Genomic DNA, 22,535 nt, shown 5'->3' with positions numbered 1-22,535 from the left:
ATATCAGAATGTGGAAGCACTGGCACAAGAGAAATGTATATTAGCTTTGGCATTCAGTTTAAGCTGATATTATGACACAGACAAGAAAATCTTGACTGCAGTAAATCTTTTGCTGGAGTAGACAATTACTAAGAACTGAATTTTTTACTGTAATAAGAAAAGTTAAATCCAAATATTCTCTTACCTTATATGCAAACTAACTCCATAAATATGAGTATGCCTTTCTCCTTGAGCTGCTAAACAATCCCTTACCTTTTTCCTGGGGAGCAAGAGTTTAAATAAAAAATAAGTCTGTGTTCACGCAAAGCCAGGTTGTGCCATGTGAGACTTTAGTAAGGCTTTTTAAAGAGCAAATATGATAAAAAAAAAAGTAATTACTTTTTAAGCTGGTATTTGTATCTGTTACATGTGAAATGTTTTTCAAAGGGAATTTGGGATGTATTCAGTGCCTTGGAGGAGATGAGTCTGAGCACTGGACTTGTAAATTTTACTTGTAGCTTTGATGTTTTCACGCTTTAAAGCTGGAATTTGATTTTTGTCTCCCAATTCCTTATGTCTAAAGTGGGGAAATATAACTTTGTTCTATCTTGTTAAGTCATTAAGGTTAATCAAATGCTTTGAATACAACAAAACTGTTATAAATGCTGAGTATTGTCTGGCTTTTTCTACACAGTGTTGACAATTTTGGACTTGGTCTTCTGCTTCAGACTAAGCAGATAAAACGCATGGTGTCATCATATGTTGGAGAGAATGCTGAATTTGAACGCCAGTATTTATCTGGTGAGCTTGAAGTTGAGCTTACACCTCAGGTAAGGAGCATCTCTGGGAGGCTGGTTATTTCTTTTCATCGAAAATACTGAGCAGAATAATGTGTAAGTGCTCTTCAAAAATGATTTTGCAATCCCAATGTTTTGCCTGTGTGCAGATGTGCTGTAAAGAGAGATGGCACTTGTAATCTGTGGTGGGTTGACCCTGTCTGGACACCAGGTGCCCACCAAGCTGCTCTCTCACTCCCATCCTCAGCAGGGCAGGGGAGAGGGGATATAACCAAAGGCTTCTGGGTCAAGGTAAGGACAGGGACAGATCACTCACCGACTACCGTCATGGGCAAAACAGACTCGACTTGGAAAATGAGTTTATTACCAATCAAATCAGAGTAGAATAATGAGCAATAAAACTAAATCTTAAAAAAAAATACTTCCCCACACCCCTCCGTTCTTCCCAGGTTTAACTTTACTCCCCATGTTCTTTGCCTCAGCACCACAGCGGGACGGGGAGTGGGGATTGTGGTCAGTTCGTCACGCCTTGTCTCTGCCATTGTCTCTGCTGTTACATCTGCTGCTCCTTCCTCGTCTGCTGCTCCTTCCTCGTCACACTTCCCCTGCTCCAGATGAAGTATTAATATCAAGTGTACATCTGTATATCTGTATAGACATACGTATATGCACACAGATATGTATATTTTATTCTACAGTGTTTAATTTTTGGTAGATTGTGGAAAGACACATGAAGTATGCTCACTACTGTGGCCCATGTAAGGGGAAAAAAGTCAGGGACTTGCGGAATTACTGGCATGTGCTGTTAGGGCTGTGCATGTGCAGTGTGCCATCTAGTGGGTGGGAATCACATTAGAAGATTGCCACTTACAACAGGACAACTCTTTTGGGCTTGCTCATTAAATCCTAATTAAACTAGTCTCTGCATAGTGTTATGAGCCAGTATATACAACTTAACTTTTTCACACCATACTTTTAATTATTTTATCACTGTCAATAATACAGCCTGAATGCAATGAGATCCTAAAATCGTGAGTATCGGTGACATTCTATTGAGATCTAGTTTTGTGAAATTACTGCTCCAGCTTTAAAACCTACAGCATGTTAGTGTGTGGCATTTCCAAAGGTGACACATGACCTTTGTGCTTTAAACACCTATTAATTTAAATTTCTAGCAAAAGCACGAGTCTTAAGATTTTATGGAGAAAAGAGTCCTGGGCTCCATGTCATGGGAATGTCTCTTAGAAGCCCAGAGATGGGCAGAAAAGCTCCTTTTAAACCCAGCCGGCCAACATAGAAATAACCAGGCGCTTATGACACCTCATGTTTCAAAAGCTGCAAATCTTAAATTTGTTTTTTCCTTCTTTGTACTTAATGTTCAGTGCTTTCGTCTAGAAGACCCGGAACTCCTTAAACAAGTAGTTGGCTATGTAGACTGCACAGACTAGCTGTATAGATCCACCATGAAAATACTGGGTCTACAGTGTGAAACGGTAAACAGTAAGGTGAATTAATGACTTGCTAGGAGATGCAGGGATTTGAAATATTTGTGTCAACATAATATAGCCTTTTGGATAATGCACTTCAAGTTTGGCATAAGTTTAGGCAAAATGTTGTGTCAGGGAGAGGTCATGGTGATGAGATCTTGAAATGCTAGGGCTGTTTGGAACACAGGACTTTGTATCATTGCATGGTTTCCATCTGCCTTTTGCCACCATTTTGCCAACCTACCAGAAGTAACTGTTTCAGAGTAACTGGGAAGAATGCAACCTATGTTTTGGAGGCTGTCAAGCTAAATAATTGACTTTGAAAATCTTGTCTTGCTTTGAATCCAGAAAAATATAAAACAGATTTGGGAAGGACACTAATGAAAAGCAGGCAGATGTGTCTTTGGCCGTAAGTCCATAATTAAGGCTGGTGGGGAATTTGGACTGTTAATACCCTTTGTACAGCTGGACACAGAGCAGACTGCAGATGGCGTGGTCAGTAGAGTAGAAAAGCTGTAATGTCAGCTTCTTGGTATTCTTGGCATGGGCAACCCAGATCACTGGACTCCCTCCTCCTTTCTTGATATGCTATGCATGGCTGTTTCAACTTGGAGTATGGTATGAAGTTTTTCTTAAGATGTTGGAGAATGAAACATGAATACATAGGACCGTTATAAAAGCTTATGTATATATATATAAAAGCTTCTAGCATATGTAGCCAGGTGGAAGACAGGAAAAGAACTCTACTCTTCCCAGAGTAATGAATTGGGCAACAAGCTGAAGGAGAGGCGGCACAACAATGTGCTGGGGCTTGGGAGTTACGTGATGGTGTGCTCTTGAGCAATTTATGGCCATGTGTGAAGCATTCTTGCTATACTGAGTACCAGTCCCACAAAGGAGAGCTAGAATGGGAGGAAGAAATAGATATGATGGTCTGCTGAGTTCAGAAGGAAAAGCTCCAAATGACAGGATATAAAAATGAGTTCATGCAAGCTGTTCATCAAAGTTTAATTTGATATTCCCAAATGACTAGTTCTTAAATATGTTTTCCCATAGGGTACACTTGCTGAACGTATTAGAGCTGGAGGAGCAGGAATCCCAGCATTTTACACCAGTACTGGCTATGGGACACTGGTGCAGGAAGGGGGAGCGCCTATCAAATACAACACTGATGGCACCATTGCCATTGCCAGCCAACCAAGAGAGGTAAGGTATCAGTTTGTTATTAGGAAGCCTTCTGCTTTGAAAACTGAATTTCTTACAGATTTCAACATAAACAGTAGTTTCAGCACCTCCTGGCCAAGTTTACCCTTTGTATATTGTAGAAGAATAAAGCTGGGTTAATTATCATTGATAATATACAGCTGTGGGCTGGCTTCAGGGGCTGTGAGTTGGCCGATGTAGATAAGGTGCAGCTGTGGCTGGTTCTGTTAAGGGGTTGGGCAGCCAATGAAGAGACAAGGAAGAAGCAGAGAGAAGAGAGAGAACACACGCCCTGGATGAGGAGAGGCAAGGAGAAGGCAGCAGAGGGACTGGTATGAAGAGTATGCTGGTATGTGATGGTAAAAGACCTTGTTGCAGCCGGCTAGTTTGGAGAGTGCTGTGACAGTATATTGAATTAATAGGATGTCTGTGGTACCAGACATGTTAGTTTTGCTCCCACTGCTTACTTCTCTCCTCTCTGATGTGTTAGAAAAGTTTTTACAGCTTTAGGGTGACTTAGCATCAAGAACTGGTCCAAGTGAAAAATTGCCTTCCTGAGTTACTCTGCTTGACAGTTCTTTGATGAGGTGTGCTGTGTATTCAAAAAAGTCTTGTACCAGGCCAATGTAGTGCACAGTATGGATTAAGAACAACCTCCTATTAGTGTGGCAGGTGCTCTTTAAATACTGTGGTATGGAGGAAGCAGCCCTGCAGCTGTATGTGAAGTTTTAGCATTAGAAGAGATGGAACGTTTTCCTATTAAATAGGGAAGAGCTCAGTTGACAGACTCACAGGAAATGCATTTACCAACAGTTGAGATGCAATTTAGTCTGGGTATTTGAAATTGCAAAGAATTAAAGAGTGTGGCTTCCAAGAGAGAAAGAAGGGTTTCATACTGAAATTGGCTGTAGAATTTGGAGAAGGAAAGAGATTCCTCAGTGCCATAATTTGGAAGAAATGGATGGGGCTAATGCTGTATGTTTCAGTTAAGCTGCAAACTGCTTTAAATTCTTCTTCAAGAACACCTCTGGGGTAAAGGTAATTTCCCGCCGCACGCCCCCCCCCCCCCCCCCCCCCCCGCCATTTTCATGTATTTTATACATGGCTATTTTCAGTATGTAATCCTTAACCTAATCCCTTTTTCCTTGATTTTCTTACTGAATATGTCTCCATGATGTGTTCCTGTTTGAAGGAATGTTTTCTTTATTAAATAGCTTATAATACTGTTAAAATTTTTATTCTACTTTTAATATTTGTGGAAAAGTTGCTCTTAGTTTCCTCAGTCTTCTGGGGGGCTAAGAACACGACTAGCATATTTTGATCAAATCCATTCCCCAAACCCTTTTTGAATGCAAGTGTAATTTTATAAAAGCTCAGATCTTTTATAGTACCAAGAAAGTGACTTCTGACACACTTGTCATACTTTCTAACCCTCTCAGAAAGTTTAAATAGTTCTCAAGTAGTATTTGTGTATATTCTAATCTTCTACATTGTTAAGAGAAATGCTGTTTAATGTTTCTATGTAGAATTAAAATCCTAGCTGTTTGTCAGAAGCTGTTTGGCTTCAGGCACAGTACCATTTTAGATATTGATTATAAATGCAGGTAAAATCAAATTAAATTCAGCCTGGCAGAAGATGTGATTCGAGTACTCTGTCTCAAATCCACTTCATTTTAGATTTGGGGTTTCTGGTGGTGGGCAGTGATTATAAGTTTTTACAACAGTTCTGCTTTTGGTTAGGTGGTAGATACGCAGGAAGAGGCATGTCTAATTCCAGTAGATGGAGCAGCAGGTATATGGATCTGATTCTTGTTCTGTGTCACTGAACAGAGACACTACAGTAAAACTGGGGTTTACAGCCTTTCTGTGTTTCTCTGTTATTATATGGCTGGGCTATGGTTTTTCAGATAAAACTTTTTTTGCAGTACAAAAAGAAGACTAAACTATTCTCTCTAGGTGCGAGAGTTTGATGGTCGTCACTTTATTCTGGAGAAGTCAATTACAGGAGATTTTGCTCTTGTGAAGGCCTGGAAGGCTGATCGTGCAGGAAACATAATTTTCAGGTATGACTTGTTTACCAGTGGGAAAAGATTCTTTAATTATTTAGATAATGAAAGAGGAGAATCCTGTCTCCTTGTGATGTCAAAAAAATGTTTTACTGATTTCACTTTCTTTCATATTGCCTTTCCCTACTGTCAAATTATACTGCTATAAAAAACAAAATATAATTACTTTTTCTAATGACTTTTGAGAATTCAAACGTAACTGTGAAGTAAAACATTAATAGTCAAAAATGAGACATAGCAGACCAAAGGCAGTGTGATGACTGTGAAGAAATGTAGTGACATTCTGTTTGTTTCAATTTTCATGTTAGTTTGCGTCCTTTTCTTTGTGCAATTGAAGGCTGAAGCAAAAAGTGCAGTCTCATGTGAAGAGAAGGGAGCTGAGTCAGTCTCCTGGCCAGTCAGTAATGGAAAAACTTGATTCTGTCCCCAGAAAAGTGTGTTTTAAAGTCACTTTGATCTCAGTGGTGTGAGGAAAGGCATCATAGCAATTTAAGTAGTGAAAAGTTTGGGTGTTGCTGTATTTGTGCTCTGGTTTGTCCTGAACTGAATTAGGAGAGGTTTGAGTATGTTTAAGGTGTAATATTAAATCAAATTGCATGAAAATTAAGAAAGACTTTTTTATTTTACCAAACTCTTGATAGCCTGGTTTGGCCACTGGCAAGACAAGGTGGTTTCTAATTAAAAATTGAACTACCTTGTGTGCATGTACATGAATTTTATGGCTGCTGATCTGCTTTCCTTAGGCTCTGGGACATGGAATACAGGAAACAGTCTTCCCCTTTGGGCTTCTCTTTGTTTGATCTTGAGCCTCTACTGTCTGTGCTTTTACCCCATATCTATCTACTGATATATATACTCATCTCTGAAAAATTCTTTCATTCTCCACAGGAACACACTAGTTGCGTTCTCCCTTCCCGCCCCGCCCCCCCCCCCGTTTATGTCCTGTTGGTCTCTATGACCTTCCCTCTCCCTCCTCATCCTTTCAGAAGTCTTCAAGTCTCCCACTTTCACACAATACAGTTGATAGCAGATACTACTGCCATGTGGAGTGGAGACCTAAAAATCTTGGCTCCTTTCAAGTGTAACTGATCAAAGATGGAATCATCATCATCCAGTGTCTTATTCCATGTAGACTATTGCTAGCTTAAAAGAATTTGCTCATAATAAGCAGTGACCCATTCTGCTCTCGGATGATTACCTGATGGCCTAGAACAGAGGGACATAGGTGCATCTCGTAGCCTGTGGGAGTCAAAAGAGGAGGAAATTGTAATAGATTAGAATATTACAGCAATGTTTGTGATCTACAGGATGAAAAGGAAAATGTATTTTTGACATTGTGCTACATACTGTGTATTCACTGCCAGTGGGACCCATCCATACTTTATTATGTGACTTCTGTTTGTGTTTGCCGAGTTATACCTAGATAGACATAGGTGCTGTTTGCTCACATCTGCCACTGCTTTCGCTGGTATCTCTGGAGCCAATAGGAATGGAGTAAGTGTCTGCAAACTATTAATCACCCTCAAGCTTAAGAGTCTTTTTAAAATCTAATGTACTTCAGGTAGACTTATTTGGACCATAGGGCAGTGTGAGTTTTCTTGTCTAGTCTCATACATGACATTATGCTGTTTTCTTGGGGATTTGGAATGGCATAAGCTCCTTGAGAAAGCAATTTTTTAAACAGGGTTTTCTACGTGATACCTCATGTCCCCTAGCTCTTTTGTTCTATACAGTATGCTGTGGCTGCTTTCCTTCTAGGCATCTTTATGCTGAGTGGACTATTCTGCTGTGTCTGGCCCAGCAGATAATAATTGTTAGGTACGGTGTGCCATTACAAAGACAAATAATCCAAGACCCCCTCAAACAATGAAATAATCCCACCTTGTTCCTGTGCTAGCTGAAAGGATGTGTATATGGGCATTTTGCTTTGTTAGTCTGGTGCAGGTACAAGTTCTACATAGCAGAACAGTGGGTCTCCAGGTCTTAACGTCCCTTGGAGCTTTGCTCATTAGGGACAACAGCAGGCAGTGCTATTGCTTTTGTGGATGTTCTCCCTTCTTTGGGTCCCGTCCCTTTCCATGTGGTACCATTCTGCTTTGGAGTTGTTCTAGCCCACTAAATACTTCCACTTTACAAGCATATAGTTCCACTTTACAAGCAGAGGTGTAGTTTGGTGCTGATGAAAGTACGCTCTTGACAAAGGAACAGAGATGTTGAAGGAATAACCTGAGTCAGGGCCCCTGCTGTCACAGTCATCAGGTTATTTCTTCATGCTTCAAGTGGTTCTGCAGTACGTAAATTCAGTTAATATTTGAGATGTCCCCTCATATCTGCACCATTAGGTATGCAGTGGATGTCATTCTTTGGTTTAGTCTACTATGAGCTAGTTTGCTATTTTTTGCCTTTAGGAGAAAAGCCATTTTCATGCCTTTGGGTCAGCTTAGGAATCCATCACTGAAACAATGGATTTTTTTAGATGTTGCCGAGTCTGGATGTCCAGAAAGCTGTCTTAAAATGAAAAGGCCAACTTGGCTAGTTAGTTTCTGGATTTTATACCCCAAAAACTTCAGCATTTTTCTGTGTTAGAAAACGGTGTTTCTGTTTTTTCTTCTTCCAGGTGATTCTTTAGAAATAAGACCTTTGATCTTGTAAAAGGCTGCTGCTTCTGAAACAACTTTACTAACATTCTGAATTGCACAAGCTTTTGTAAATAGGGTCAGAATCAATCCCGTTAACTCTTCTTAATTTGACATTGAAATGTTTTCTTGTAGCTTTTTCTTCTATGTAAAAATAGCTTGTATCAGTTTCATTTACTGGCAGACCAGCCACTATGATCTTGAGCAAGTCTTTGGCTCAGAAAATAGTGGCTTGGGATGGAATACTGAATTCTTTGTTTCCGTATCTGCCTTCTCCCATTTGGGTCCATTCCCTTGCTGTTTTGATTCAGCTTTTGTAGTGCTCTTTTTCTTCTCATTTTCTACTCCACCTGGTTTAAGATAGTCCTGCCTAAATCAGTGCTAGCTACTATTGTATTCATGCACTAAGAGAAGAATATAAATTCAAGTATCTTTTTTTTTTTTTCCCCAGATGGTTTCCTCTTCTTACACCCTTTTGTGTATACACAGCCACAGAGGGTACACACAGACGAAAGATATTGTCCCTTCTGTAGCCTCCATTAGCGGCTTCAAAGCTGCTGTGTATTACCAATAAAACACGATTTCCCCAAGATACGTGTCTTAGGGTATAGCTTTGATTCTGTAGGTCTCTGCATTAGAAATCCTGTTAAAACTGCACGGTAGTGCCAGGATTTGGTCATTTCAAGTCCCTGCCTCCCCAAAGCCATGAGGTGGCAGCAGCATCCCGAAGTTCAGCATGGCTATTGCGCTGGGTAAGGTAATCACAGGAGAGAGAAAGGGTTAGGTGTTGGGAAATAAGGATGGTCAGAAAAAAAATGCTTTTGCAGAAGGCGAAAGGGGGTTTTCACTTGTTTTAAACTCTAGTTTCGTGCATTTTGATGAAAAAAAAAAATCAAGAATTCTACTTTTAAAAAGAGAAAAATGCTGAGAAGCTATTAGTGGAACCCCAATAAAATATACATATTTTTTCTTAAATGTTGTGCCACACAGTTTTGTTTGCTTTCTGAAAAATACAGAAAGGGGCTTACCCAGGTCACTTGTTTTCCCGTGTGCCTATTGGGACCTTGCTGCAGGTCCCAGCACAGTTAAAAATGTTACATGTTACTTTTATTCCCTGAAGGTTCTTCTTCCTTGTTACAGAAATACTGCATGGGAATACTTAGAATCAATGCCAGAGTCTTGCAGTGAGTGCCAAAACTGGCATCGCTTTTTTAAATCAAGTGAATTGGATTAAATTTACTACTGTGCAAAGTGCTATCCCAAATCTTTGTCTGAATTATGAAGGTCTGTGTGGGACTTGAGAGGTTGTTAGGCCCTGTGCTTGCTCCCTGTGGAGATTAATTTCATTCGTGCAGTGAAATAATGGGAAGGTACATTGGACAAAGCCCAGCTTGCTGCTGCTCTTTGTTCTAATAAATGAAGGTATCAGTAGCATATCCACTTTCAGTTAAAGAATGTGCTGATTAAAAGTCAAAAGAGCTGTTGTAAATATTTTCTAATGTAGCGCAAAACGATTTGATTTCATATGCATCTTACACAATTCCATAATACTTTCTTCTCCCTCCTACTTTTTTATTAGTGCTATAGCTATTCGGTGAAAAGATTTGTGATGTTTGTATTACAGAGATACAGTGTATACAGTAGCTTATCTCTGAAAAGTCTTTCTTCGTACTATTACAGCTTTTAGTACTTACTGATTTTCTTTTGCAGGAAAACTGCAAGAAACTTCAACCAACCTATGTGCAAAGCTGCCAAGACAACTGTGGTAGAGGTATGGAATTGAAACATAACAAGCCCTGTACCTGTGGTCAACATACCCCTTTGTTTTACATGGTATTCCAGGGACAGGGTTCTCCTTTTCTTGACTCACTAGGGGATTTCATACTAGAGGCTGTGATCTAGCCTGTCTCCTTGGATTACCTACTCCTAACACTATACTGTGTTTTAGTGATTAGTTCACCATGGTTCCTCAGTTGATTACTGTTCATCTGATCCTGGCCAGGACTTCATATTTGCTGTGATCAGGCTTTGAAGGGAAACATGACAACAGCCTTCAAATTTGTTAATTAAAACAATATGTATATGAAAGAAGAAATAGTAGGCTTAGGCTGTGCTTGAGAAGGTTCACCTAAGACCTTATGCAAAACTTCCTGAAAATAAGGATAAGTACATAGTAACACAGATTGGGCAAATCATGGAGCCATCATAGTTGCAGTCTCTAAAATATAATTAATTATGTAAATGCCAGTCCAGAATGGATACAGACATTTAGTTATGCCTTGAGAAAGAGGAGGACTAGATGATGTAGAAGTTTCTTCCACTGTTTTTGTCCTTTTTCCTTGTTGTCTAAAACGGTAATGTTTAAAAGTGTGGAGCAGCCTACTCTGGAAATATATTGGTGACTGGAGAGTTGCTAAGGCATAGCAATATCTAAAAGACAGGCTGCTCTGTTAGATTTTTTTTCATCACTCTCTGGTAAGTTGTTTTTTTTTTAATATGCCTGATAAAAGCTAAATAAAGTTTGACAGTAATATCAAGACAAACCCTTCTATACTATTTCTAGTAAATTCTAAATGGTAGAGGCTTGTATTTCTTCAGGGTTTTTGTTTTATTTTGTTTGGTGGTTGTTTGGGGTTTTTTTTGTAAAATCTTAGCTGGAAAATATATTTGTTCTATAAACATCCCTGGATAATACATTTGGGAACTTGAGTTATTTCTTTTTGTTTTACAGAACTATGGCAAAAAATACCTTAGAATTTGTCATATGACTTACAGTGACAATTCAGCACTAGTACATAAATTTTCAGAGTTGGTTTTCAAGAAAAGTTTTAAATATTTTTCTCTTTAAAAATGAAATAAGGAATCTTTCATCATTCTCTTTCCTTCTAGTTACTTGCCCTTCATACTTTATTCAGTCTGGCATTTAGGGAATTTAAGTAGATCAAAGCCTTCCACCTACATTCCATCTCTTTCTCTCTTTCTGCTCTTCTATCCACATGTGATAGGGTAGAATTTTCTTGTCAGTGAGCAGCAATTATGTGACATCCTTCTTGCTATAATTCCACTTAACAGTCTTCAGTAGCTCTGCTTAGAACTGTGTCCACCATGAGTCTTGTTGCATTTTCAATACCATTTAAAAGCTGACAAGCTTTTTTGCTAGATGTCACATTAATATTACTTTGAAAATCTATTTTTTATGAACAAATTAATGGGTGAAAAGGCAGAACCAGAGATCTAGGACAGATAAATATTTTGAGCCAAATGCAATGCCTGATTGGCTTAACTTTTAAGTGTCTTTCTTCCAAAGTGGAATTCAGAATGTTGTGTTTGGATTTAAAGAGTTCAAACTCAGGGAATCGGAAGGAGATATCTCAATATGGCATCTAGTACATCCTCAGTACTGACCATTATCAGACTGCAGCTCTCTAGAGCTAATCACTAGGGAACCTGAGGCAACTGAAAAGTTTTGCGTGACTCCTTAGCACTGTTCAAGGTTGAAGGGTGAAATTCTCAAACCCACTTACAGGGAGAAGAAAAACGTTTGTCCTGGCAGCAGGGATTTCTGAATTCTGGTATCTGTTCCCAGCTCTGTTTCAGTTTTTCACCCACTGACCATTCAGCTTAAGCAGACAGTCCTAGAAGCAGAGATTTGAAGCCATCTCTGTTCCTTTCCATCAAACTAGCTACAGGTCAGACCTGCCTTCAGGGTCATGCATTGATTAATTAGGATTTGAAGGACTGTAGTTTCTCAATCTGGTGTTCCCATCCTGATTTTGAATGTGTAGCTTTGTACCTGTTATGCAGCCAGGCTTAGGCTGCTGCCATTTGCTTGTCTAGCACAAAGCACCAAGCTGAGGCAGGTAACTAGGAAAAATCAGACGCATATTCCTCTGTTTCTGATTTTTGGGTTGCTGAAATTTTTCCTTCAAAATGAATGCTATAAATACAGAGAAAAAGAACTGGTTTTCCTTGTAGCTACTCTGATGAGGTTTTTATTTCCTTTTTTTTTCTTATTTGTGTGCATCTAGTTTTATCCAGTCTTTTAGAAGCAATCTTTTTTTAGGAACAGAGCTTCATTTATTAAACTTTTATGTTAGAAGAATGGGTACTAGGCCGCTCACTTATGTCACTGTTAAGCTCGGTAAGTACATTCAATAACAGAATAACTTGAATTTGGATAGATAGATTTAATCAGAAAGTTATCCTGCCTTGATGCAAACAAGAGATGGAAACCCCATCCTTCAGTTTTCTCTTGTTCTGGTGGTTAATCACCCTTACTGGTATAAATATGGTTTTTTACTGTAATTAGTTTGGCTTTAGGTTCTATCCAGTGCTTTTACTCTCTTCTGGTAGATTAAAACCTTTCTGAAGCTGGTATTTCCTTCCCAATGAGTGACTCTTCAGTGCTATTGATATGATGAACAGATTGAAGTCTTAGTGATTCTAGCTGTAAACAGTTTTCTTCAGCTCTCCTCTCCTTTTTATGTCCATCTCCTCTCTCTTTTTACTGACACTTTAAAAATGTGACTAACTGGAGTGTTGTTCAACACTAACACTGCCACCACTAATGTCACATGAAGAGTTAGAGTTAGTCTTTGGTCCTCCTGCTTCCTTGTTTGCATACTTGTACTCTTTGCTGACCATTATATGGGGGGTCATACAGCATTAACTGCTTAAATCTTGTTGATCCGTTTCTGGCATACTTCAAGGAAAGTATATTCAGTGTTTTCCAACGTGCATTCTGTAATTATGGCAGGTATATCTTGATCACAGATATCTAACCCTGTGTTTTGTTAGGAAACTTGTTATGTTTGAATAGACCTGGTTTATCTGTTGTATCTGGCAAGTGCCGCTTTTTTCTTAGGATGTTATTATTTCACCATTCTTTCCTCAGATTTATTTTAGTTTTTGGTTGTTGATAAAAATACGTAATGGCACTTGGCATAGTAAGATCCATACCAAGGGAAATATAAACTGCTGGAAATCCAATCTCAAGGTGTCTGTGAATTTGGTGAAAGTGGGGAAGTGCACTGGTAATCAGCTGCATTTGTTAACCTGTCCTTCTAAGTTAACCTGGGGTGCTGTGAAATCTCCTGACATGCATACACAGTAAAGGACACTTTTTTTTTTTTCTTTTTTCTCTTTAATGTATTAAAGCTGCTGTTCTCTAGTTTACATCAGTGTGACATTTTACATTCTTAGCTGAAGTATGGACAGGCAATTTTTGTAACAACTCATGAGGTGGAATAACTTGGCAGAATTCTGGATGTGGAGGATAAACGTAGAGACACCCCGCCCACCCACCCCCCCCCCCCACCCCCCGGACACCTTGCAAACTGATAGCTACTGCTTGCTTAAAAACTCTCCTGTGTTGTGAGGAGCAAGGCTGGCTGTGCATTAGAGAGGCTTCTGAAGGAGGAGGTAGAAGTCAGGCTGTACCATTACCAGTTAGCTCTGGCACACAGTGGAGTTACATTGGTTTTTAAAATTCCCCTAGAACAAACTTCAGATTGAAGTACCTGACCTTCAGCCATGTTTATTTTGATGAGGCAAATGGTCAGAGGTATCATTCAGTACCCTCTTTGGGATCAGAAATACATTGATTGTAAACTCCTAATGAAATGCAAGTGGTGTTTGCTGACCTGCACAACTATTTTGAACTGTTACATGCATTTCTTCTGTTTATGTAAGAGATAGGTAGTAGAACCTGTTAACATTCTTGATAATAAGGATGTGTGATGACGCACAGATCTGTAAAGATGTAAAAATGGTCTGTAAAGATCCAACTGTGCTTAGTCCAGTGGAATTTATACTTTAATGTAAAGATGATCAGTATTAAGGGTCAAAAAGAAATTTTCAACTGAATCATGATTCCTGTTACTTGTAAGGTAACATTTGCAGAGAAAAACGTTAAATAATCCAGTATTGGCAGCATTAGTTAGTTTGGCTTTATTGATACAAGAAAGCAAAATGATACAGGAGTTTAATTGTTTTTTAGTTTTTCTACAGTGTAGCATTTTAAAGTTCTCTGTTCATCTGCTTCTGCAAGTTCTGCAAGATGAAGTGAGGAGTTAAGTACATAGTCAGAGCTGTAGCTTTGTTTGGACCTGAGCCTGAGGCTTTCAGTTGATTTTCAGATCTATAAACACTCTTCTGCTCCTGTTGCAGAGATGGGAAAATTAGGAAATCAACTGATCTAAGAGGAGCTCGGTGGTCACAAGTTATATACGAGCACTAGCCCTTGTAAAGGTGCAGGGGAATGGCTTGGCACGTGAAGGAACTTGAGGGGTTGTGTGGTTTTACATACATGGTAACATTTCCAGCACTGTTGAATGAGGGACATGTTTGCTGAGTTCAGCAGGTGGCACTGCTGGCAGGCTGCTCGACAGACCCTTCGAATTGCGTGGTGGGAAACGAAATGTGTAGCAGCTCAGAGTTACGGCCAGGAGGCCACCTGGATGTGTGCCCAGACTGCTACGGCGAGGCCTGTGGTGTTAGAATGCTTCCTAAGATGTGCATCTTCCTGCAGAGGTTCCTGTGAGCCCCACCAGGAACCCCACCAGGAGGCCCAGCTTTTGGTGATGAAGCCTCTTTCTCGAGGCAAACCAAAGCCAAAGGAAAAAAACATGTTGTAACCTCGGTGGGGGTGGGTGTCATCACAGCACGGGAGAGATGAAGGGTGATACAGGCTTGGGTTCTTGCTCTCTGCCACAGAGGAATACATAAACATCCATAACCGCTGCAAACATCCCTAAGCTGTTGTCTGTTTTCTTGCCATAGTTATTCTTTGCTGTGAAACCTACTGAATACTTGGCCCTGGTGAAGTGGTTTGAGATCTCAGCCATCATATAAGTGTTGGGTATTGGTAATAGTAATATGTTTAGAAATATTTATTGACTGGTGGTTTGAATATCCAGTTTGAATAATTTTCTTGTCCCAGACTGCAGAGGATGGCTAAATATATCTCCCTGTGTAAACAGCATTTCCACCTCAAATAATATCAGAGGAGGAAAAAAAAAAGTGTACTTCCTCATAAAAATGCATTAAATAAAAATCATTAAACCCTGCATTTTATCTCTGGTTGCCTGGTAACAACACAGCCACGTCAGTGAGTGCCATTATCTCAGGTACAATGAACTGCGCTGCACTAAGGGACAGAAGCAGACTGAAATAAGCTGTTTTGTTTCCCGTTATCTGTGCTAAATCATGGCATTGTGTTTTATTGACGAAACTGGAAAATGCACCTTTTTCTTGCTGTGTATTCCCGCAAGTGCTTTAATGACACCAAAACCTTCCTCAGATGCTTAGCTTTGTTCTGATGAATTCTTCAAGGTTTTTGCACAGTGACAGTTTACACTAATAAAGCCTGTAAGTACTATTTTAAAGTAGGAGAAGAATCTTAAAGAACCTTTTCCCTTACCTGGATCCCTCAGCCATGAAACTCGAAACTGAACCCTGCTACAGGAAGGAGTTCTGGATTTGGGGTGAGCGCAGACCAAAGTCTGTGTTTTTGGGAAACCACAGATCAGGATTTGAGGCCAGAAAGGATACAGAATTGAGGTCCAATGTGCAAGTGCTGTAACCACTGAGTTGTTCTGTTGCTATAGCCTTTTTCAATATTGTTTAATTGCTCAGTGATGACTCTGTGTGCACTTAAGGGGATGATTGCTGAGGGGGTGTCCCAGGCATCTGCAGCTGGGGAGTGTTTTGTTTGAAAATCCCATTTGGCACAGGGTGGACATTTAAGCTGCTTAGTCCTGTCACCTTACCAGCAGCTTCTGGCACAAGTGACAGTAGAATTCAAGTTGCCATAATATATTAATATAATACATAAGAAATATATACCTGAGATACAAAAATATATATAATTAGTGTAAGTATGGAGGTCTTTGCATCTAAAACATCTAGGTGGCTAGTCAGGGCTTTTGACTGCATGACTGGATTTGCATGTCTAGGTTTTGGCTAAATCCTCAATCAGAAATGCTTGTGGATTAGAATTTAGATAACTCATTTATAGTGTATAGACATTACAGTATCCTTTCCCAAAGGAACATTAGATGGAACATTTGAGTGAATGCTTGTGGGAGAGTAACTATGAAATGCAAGCTTGTGGTCCTTAGAAAGCATAGAAGGGAAAATATCAAATTATTAGGAATGCTTCTTAGGAAGACTGATTTTGTGAGCTTCAAGACTTGGTATATGAAGGTTTCTGGGAGGTATAGCTAGGAAGAAATTAAGTTAGGGAAATACTATGTTGAGAGCTTCTCTGGCATGGAGAAAGCATTGGATAAACAGTAGGAGCTTGACCGTGATCACAACCATTGCAATGCCAAACACAGAAAATAAAAACAACAGAAAGTGATACCAAGATCAGATGTCTGATGCTAAGCATTACAAACCCCAAACAAACAAGAAAAGCTTAAGCACGTAGGAGCAAACTCAGAAATCTGCAGCCCAGTATAAAATAAAGCTTGAAAGTAGCAAGAAATCTTTCTAAGAGTACATACATAGTGGGCCAGGAGACAAAGAACGTTGATACTTCACTGCTCAATGAGGAAAGTAAAACTACCAATGCAGAGTACAAAAAAGGCTAAAGTGTTTAATGCCTTTTCTGCTTCAGAATCCAGCAATGATAAAAGGCAGTTTGGTGGCTGTTATGATGCCAGTCATAGAAGGCTGAGGAACAAGTGAGAGAAAGATTGGAATTGAAATCCAGGGGCTACTACTACCGATTTGGAAAACCAGCTCCTAGACATGTTTGCACACCATTGCCACAGTAATTTTAGTTTGCCAAAATGAAGCCTACCCTCAGATGCCTGAATGCTCTTTTGTGGTTTTTATTTCCCTTCCTTGTATTTGATTCCTTGCTCTGTGTGTGCATGTGTTTATTAAAAGAACAGAAAACCAAAGCATTTTTACAGCTGTTATGCAAACCACCTTATGATTTGAGAAGCCCTGGAATAGGCAGAGCTAGAAGGGAGTTCATAAAGTAGTAGTTCTTACATTTACTTAACATGCTTCTGATTATCATGGGAATAAACTTCTTTAATAGTTAATTTATCTACCAGGGGTGGTGTTTTGGTTTGTTTTTTTCCTACAGTTGCTTTTATTTTATATATAACCTAATTATGTGGATTTGGACTTAGCACTTGAGAATTAGCTGGATTAGTGAACATTAAGTGGTTACAATTCATAGCAGATCAAATTTTTGCTGACTGCTGTTCAGATGGTTTTATCTACACACAAGATTGTGCTACAAGATTTGAACTTGGGTTTTTTTTTTTTTTTTTATCTGTCTTCTATATTTTATTCCTTTCTAAATTGATACTTTATTGAATGAGTATCATAAGCTTTCTCAGCTTTCAGCTTTGGAAGTTCACTGCAGATGTAAATACAATCCTTAGTGAAAAAAAAATCCTTTTATTCTTGTCACATATGTTAAGAATAAATATGACATTCAAAAAGAACAAACTAAAGCAAGTCCATGGCTGATCAGTAGATACTGCAGATTGCCAGGAAGTCAGTGTGCTGGGGAAACCGATGGAAAGCCTCTTTTTGCTCCTGAAGATAATTTTTTTTTTTCATAATAATTTGTAGAAAGCCAGATGTAGTGTGCATTTGAAGTATATTTAATTAACAGTACTCGTGTCCTATATCATGAGAAATTGAAAATTAATAGGATTTAAAATACTACATATTTAACTTTTCTGTGCATGTATGATAAATTAATGACAATTCTTATGCCCTGCTTTGTATGTAAGATGCATTAATCAGTCAGTGATTTATCAGTCTTTGCTTTTTAAATCATACATGATTATAGAACTGAAAAGATTGTGCAGAGAGTTTTAGACATGAGTCAAGGAATTTATATACATACATACTTTTATTTATGTATCTGAAAGCAATAATTTGTTTTCTGTGCTATTAACATCTGTGATGGAGATTTCCAGTACAAAAGAAGAAAGATTTGACATTCAAATTGAAAATCTTACAAATAGTTTACAATGTGAGTAATTGCCTACTGATGTGAGCAGATGCATTTTTTCAGGTGGTCAAAATATTGAGATTTGGAAAGCTGCAGCCTTGTAACTTGCAACAGTGAGAATTTTGGAGTAATTGTGTGAATGAGTAACTCAGGTTTTAGTCTTCTCCTGCAATATTCTTCCCTGCAAATGCTATAGAACAGAATTACTCAGTGAAGAATGTGAGGATTTAAGTAGGACTAAGATACCAAGACTGTCTTGACTTCAAATCGTGCTGATTTTTCAGGCTGCAGAAGACAGTAGAAGAATGGATGAGGACTGCAGATTAATTTTATTTTTCTGTGTCCCAAATAGCGCCCTGGTGTACATTTGAAAGTCACTTGGTATTCAGTTTTTTTCCAAAACTGTGTTAAATTGCTTTATAGAAAATTTGCAGTCATAAAGTCCAGTGTGCGGAAATGCACTCCCATTGATATGCCCATGACTTAAATAAAAAGTGCCTTTGTTTGCCACTTGTGATTAAGCTGGAGAAAGCAATAGCTAAACAGATCTTAAAATAAGTAATGTGATTTTAAACAGTTGGGTTTTTTTATTTTAGAAAAACAGGCACATGTCTCTTTTTGTTGTTAACCTTTGGAATAGGTCAAATGTATTATATTATATTTGGCATTTTATGTTAAAGTAAGCAGGGAAAAGAAAAGAGGGGAGCTGGGCTGTATTCCTGATCAAAACGGGGGAGGTATGTAGCCAGCTGGCAGTGTAAGCAGTGTGGTAAGGAGATTTGTGCCCCCCAAGCTCTCAAAATGCTGAATTTCTCAAACACTGAGCATCAAGAGCTGCAAAGGAAGGTGCAAACACACCTAACAATTAGTTTGAGTAAACTAAACTTCTCAATAAAATCAGTTTTAGGTTCAATTTTTTCCCCCAGTACCTTCAAAATAGACACTTGCATTTTTATGCCAGAATTTTTGCCTATTTGAATTTCAGGCTGATGGAAGTTATACTGATGTCTCACAGTTCTACCTTGTTCTTTTGAGTGAATTAGGTGAGTTCTTATGCACCTTCATTTCTGTTGCTTTATGCTGTTCAGTATTTCTGTTTGGGTTTTTCTTTTTTTAATTGTTCATTTTGGAAAGCCTCGTAGCTTTTGTAATGTCTTGGGATGAGACCAGCTGAGAAGCAGGCTTTCGAGCTTGGACAGCAGCACATTCTTGATCCTGTGGTGTTTAGTTACCTCCTGTAAGGCAGGCGCTTTGTGTTTGCCTTTGCCAGCAGCAATTAGAAAAGACTCCTGACCCCACCATGCACACTGAAGTAGACTATCCCTTAATTTTCATGAGGTATGTGTGTACTCAGTTTCTCCTGGTGTTCATACATTGAGAAAAGTTATTTTTACATGCTTTTAGTCTTAGATTTTACAGAAATGTGGTGGTAGATGTGTTTCATTCCTTCAAAATTAGAACTAATTTGGGATTTTAAGAAACTCTAGATTTAAGGCACTAAATTGAGCCGTCATGCAAGTAGAAATGAATTGCTGTTTGTGATGGATTCCAGCACGGTTAAATATATGCCAACCAAATGTACCCAATCTAGACATCTACCAGGAGGCTTATGGGAAAGCAGAGAACCAGATTAGTTATATGATGTTGGCAACCCAACCACCCATCTCAAGACATCATCTAGACTTTGAGACATAAGAACAAAAATTGCTAAATGAATGTGAAGGTTTCTGAGAATGCTGAATTTTTCTTTCAGCAATTCAGAAGAATCAGAGATGGCAAAGAAACATATCATTCATGATCTCTATTTTGAGGGGAGTGGGGAGGAAATGGTTAAAACCCCAAACAGTTTATAAAACAACTGTTCAAATAAGTTGTGTAAGTGTTCTCTTGGGAATTTTAAGCCAATTGATATTGGCTTGATGTACTTCAGTGTTCATTCCTGCTGATAATAAATACAGAGACAGAATAGAAAACTTGGTATGATCAGGAGATTAGAGGTCTAGAGGGAAAGAAATTAGAATTTTCTCGCTAGGCTATGGTAAGCAAAAACTTATTTTTATGGCGTGAAGGACTGATTGAACATGTTTCTGACAGCTTCAATATCAAATAATATTTTTGGTTCTGTGAAGCACTTCATTCTTGCTTTTTATTTCCATATATGTCTAGTGCTCTCCTTTCCAAGTAGCTTTGAGGAAGATAATGATTAAATGTAATAAAGTTTTGTATTTTCTTAAAGTTTGTAACTTACAGTATCTTGATACCGACATTCTTGTGGTTTCTGATTCATCTTTTGAAAGTGTCTAAGCTGAATGACATACTACCATCAGTTGTTCTTTCTTCCAGTCCTTCCCTTGAAAAATACTCTGACTACCTTCTTCCTTAATATGTGAAAAAGTTTTATTAATCTTGAATATTTGGGAGTTTTGGGATATCACCTATGGTTTTGAAAGTGAGATGGACCACACTGATCCCTCATTGAGAAATAAACTGGTAGCACCTAAAGTAGTTTTCAGAAATGTTTGTAAACTACTACTGTCTATAATGAACATCTGAATAAGGAGGGTAACTAGTACATGTGTGCACATAAAGTGTCATTTTGAGATGATGTGTCTTTTTGTTGCCTTCATTGACATACATGCAGGGTTTCTTTTTCTTACCAGAGAGAACCAGCAACATAATTTGTTACAAAATAGCTGCTAATGTATTGTTTTACCCTAATGACCTTCCTGTATGTCTCTGGCTTACCATTCTCTGGCCTGATCCTTAGAGGTATTCCTTGAATTTGAGGGTGGATTAATTGGATTTACATAGTCTGGAAAATACGAAGAATGGTGCAATTAAATTGCTGATTGTTTTTGTTTTTTAAATTAATTATTTTTCTTTACTTTTCTACCTCTCCCTTCAGTACTTAAAATTCCTCTTTGCTCATTTTTGAAAGTAAAGCTTAAATTTATCTCCTGACCTTTAAGTTACATTTCTTTGAATGTGTAGGAGATGAGATCTCTTCCAGTGTCTTTTTATTTGTCATTTCTCTGATATGAGTAAGAAAATAAAATTTTTTTTTGAGAATAAAGCTGATAGATTTTTTTTTTTTAGGTTTCAATAATTCCTGGTAATATGTGAGTAATTTTAATAAAAAATGCCAGTTATTTATTTACACCTTCTAATCAGTTAAAAATCTTTCAATCAAATGTATTTTGAAAAAAAGCAATGAAGTACAGGAATAATGTATTTGAAGCAATGTTTTGATGGCAAAAATGTTAAATATATAATTTCAGTAGAGTTAATATTGGTAGCAGCTGTTCTGTTCTGAAGTGGAAGGATTTGGGATGTGGCTAGTTACCTTATTCAGCAGAGCTACGCTTTACAGGTTAAGCAGGTTCTTCTGCCACTAGCACCTCTTAACAAATGAAGATTATGTTCCCAGATTGTGAGGGTTTTGTTTGTTTTCTTCTGACTACTTTCCTATTATTTTAATTATTTGATTGAAATATAATTTCATAATGTAATAAAAAACATTTTCCAAAATTGCCTTTTCCAGATCTGAGAAGGCAATTTTATATGTATTGCATGTGGATGGTTAAGTTTCATTTTTTAAGAACTTAGGTACTGAATACAAATTGGATACTTAATTATGCTCTTACCTTTTAATTATAATGTTTCCATTTTTGTTGTCACTACTATCGTCCAGTTGAGTGTAAAAAATAACAACTGAGCACTTTGTAATCCCTCATTTTATGAAGAAAGCACAAGTCACAAAACATGGTCACAACCAGCATGACTTCGTTGATGACTTACATCAAAACAACCAGTTTTAAGAAGGCTTTAGGAAGGGATCACTCCTTAGGTTTGCCTGCAGCAGGAGGCTGGGTTTGTTGGTAATACTGGGACTGGTAGATTGCTGGATCTTAATCTCTCATGCTTTTAATTCAGGTAATTTTACAGTAGAAAAATAGTGTAAAATGGAAATTAATTAAGGATGCAAGAAAATAGCTATCATGTTATCATTTCTGCTTCTTGACGCATACAGAATTATATAGATCTACTTGTGCAAATCATCGAACAAGCAGTTCCATCAATTTAATGGAGTAACTTCAGTAACCAGTAATAGTTAGCAGACTTTGCTTTTTTCTTCATTATCTACTTTGCAAACATCTTGAGGAAGACCCTGCATGCTTCAGTTAATAATTGCAGAAAACATTTTTACAGTAGATATTTACAGGCACAGTTGATAGCAGGCATTTATTGTTGAAGTAGCTACTTTTTTATAAAATCCTTCTATTGTAATTTAAGTGAGTCTGCATAAGTGAATTTTTATTTTGGGTAGAACTGACCAGTTACAAGAAGAAAAAAAAATGGAAAATACATTGGTTTGAGAGTGT

At 38.2% G+C, this 22,535-nt stretch overlaps 1 protein-coding gene across 1 annotated transcript in view; it reads left to right on the top strand.

The window, feature by feature from the left end:
- Nucleotides 1-22,535, top strand: part of OXCT1 (3-oxoacid CoA-transferase 1) — an 86,681-nt gene that overhangs the window by 16,769 nt on the left and 47,377 nt on the right. The window contains exons 4-7 of the mRNA XM_080372194.1: nucleotides 674-809; nucleotides 3,320-3,469; nucleotides 5,423-5,529; nucleotides 9,879-9,939. Of these exons, the coding sequence (XP_080228320.1) occupies nucleotides 674-809; nucleotides 3,320-3,469; nucleotides 5,423-5,529; nucleotides 9,879-9,939 (454 nt within the window). The remainder of the gene's footprint in view (nucleotides 1-673; nucleotides 810-3,319; nucleotides 3,470-5,422; nucleotides 5,530-9,878; nucleotides 9,940-22,535) is intronic.

The sequence above is a fragment of the Falco punctatus genome, assembly GCF_963210335.1.
Source record: "Falco punctatus genome assembly, chromosome: Z".
In the NCBI taxonomy this organism is placed as follows: Eukaryota; Metazoa; Chordata; class Aves; order Falconiformes; family Falconidae; genus Falco; species Falco punctatus.
Note: the sequence above shows the minus strand (reverse complement) of the source record. Positions and strands in the feature narration are given on the sequence as shown.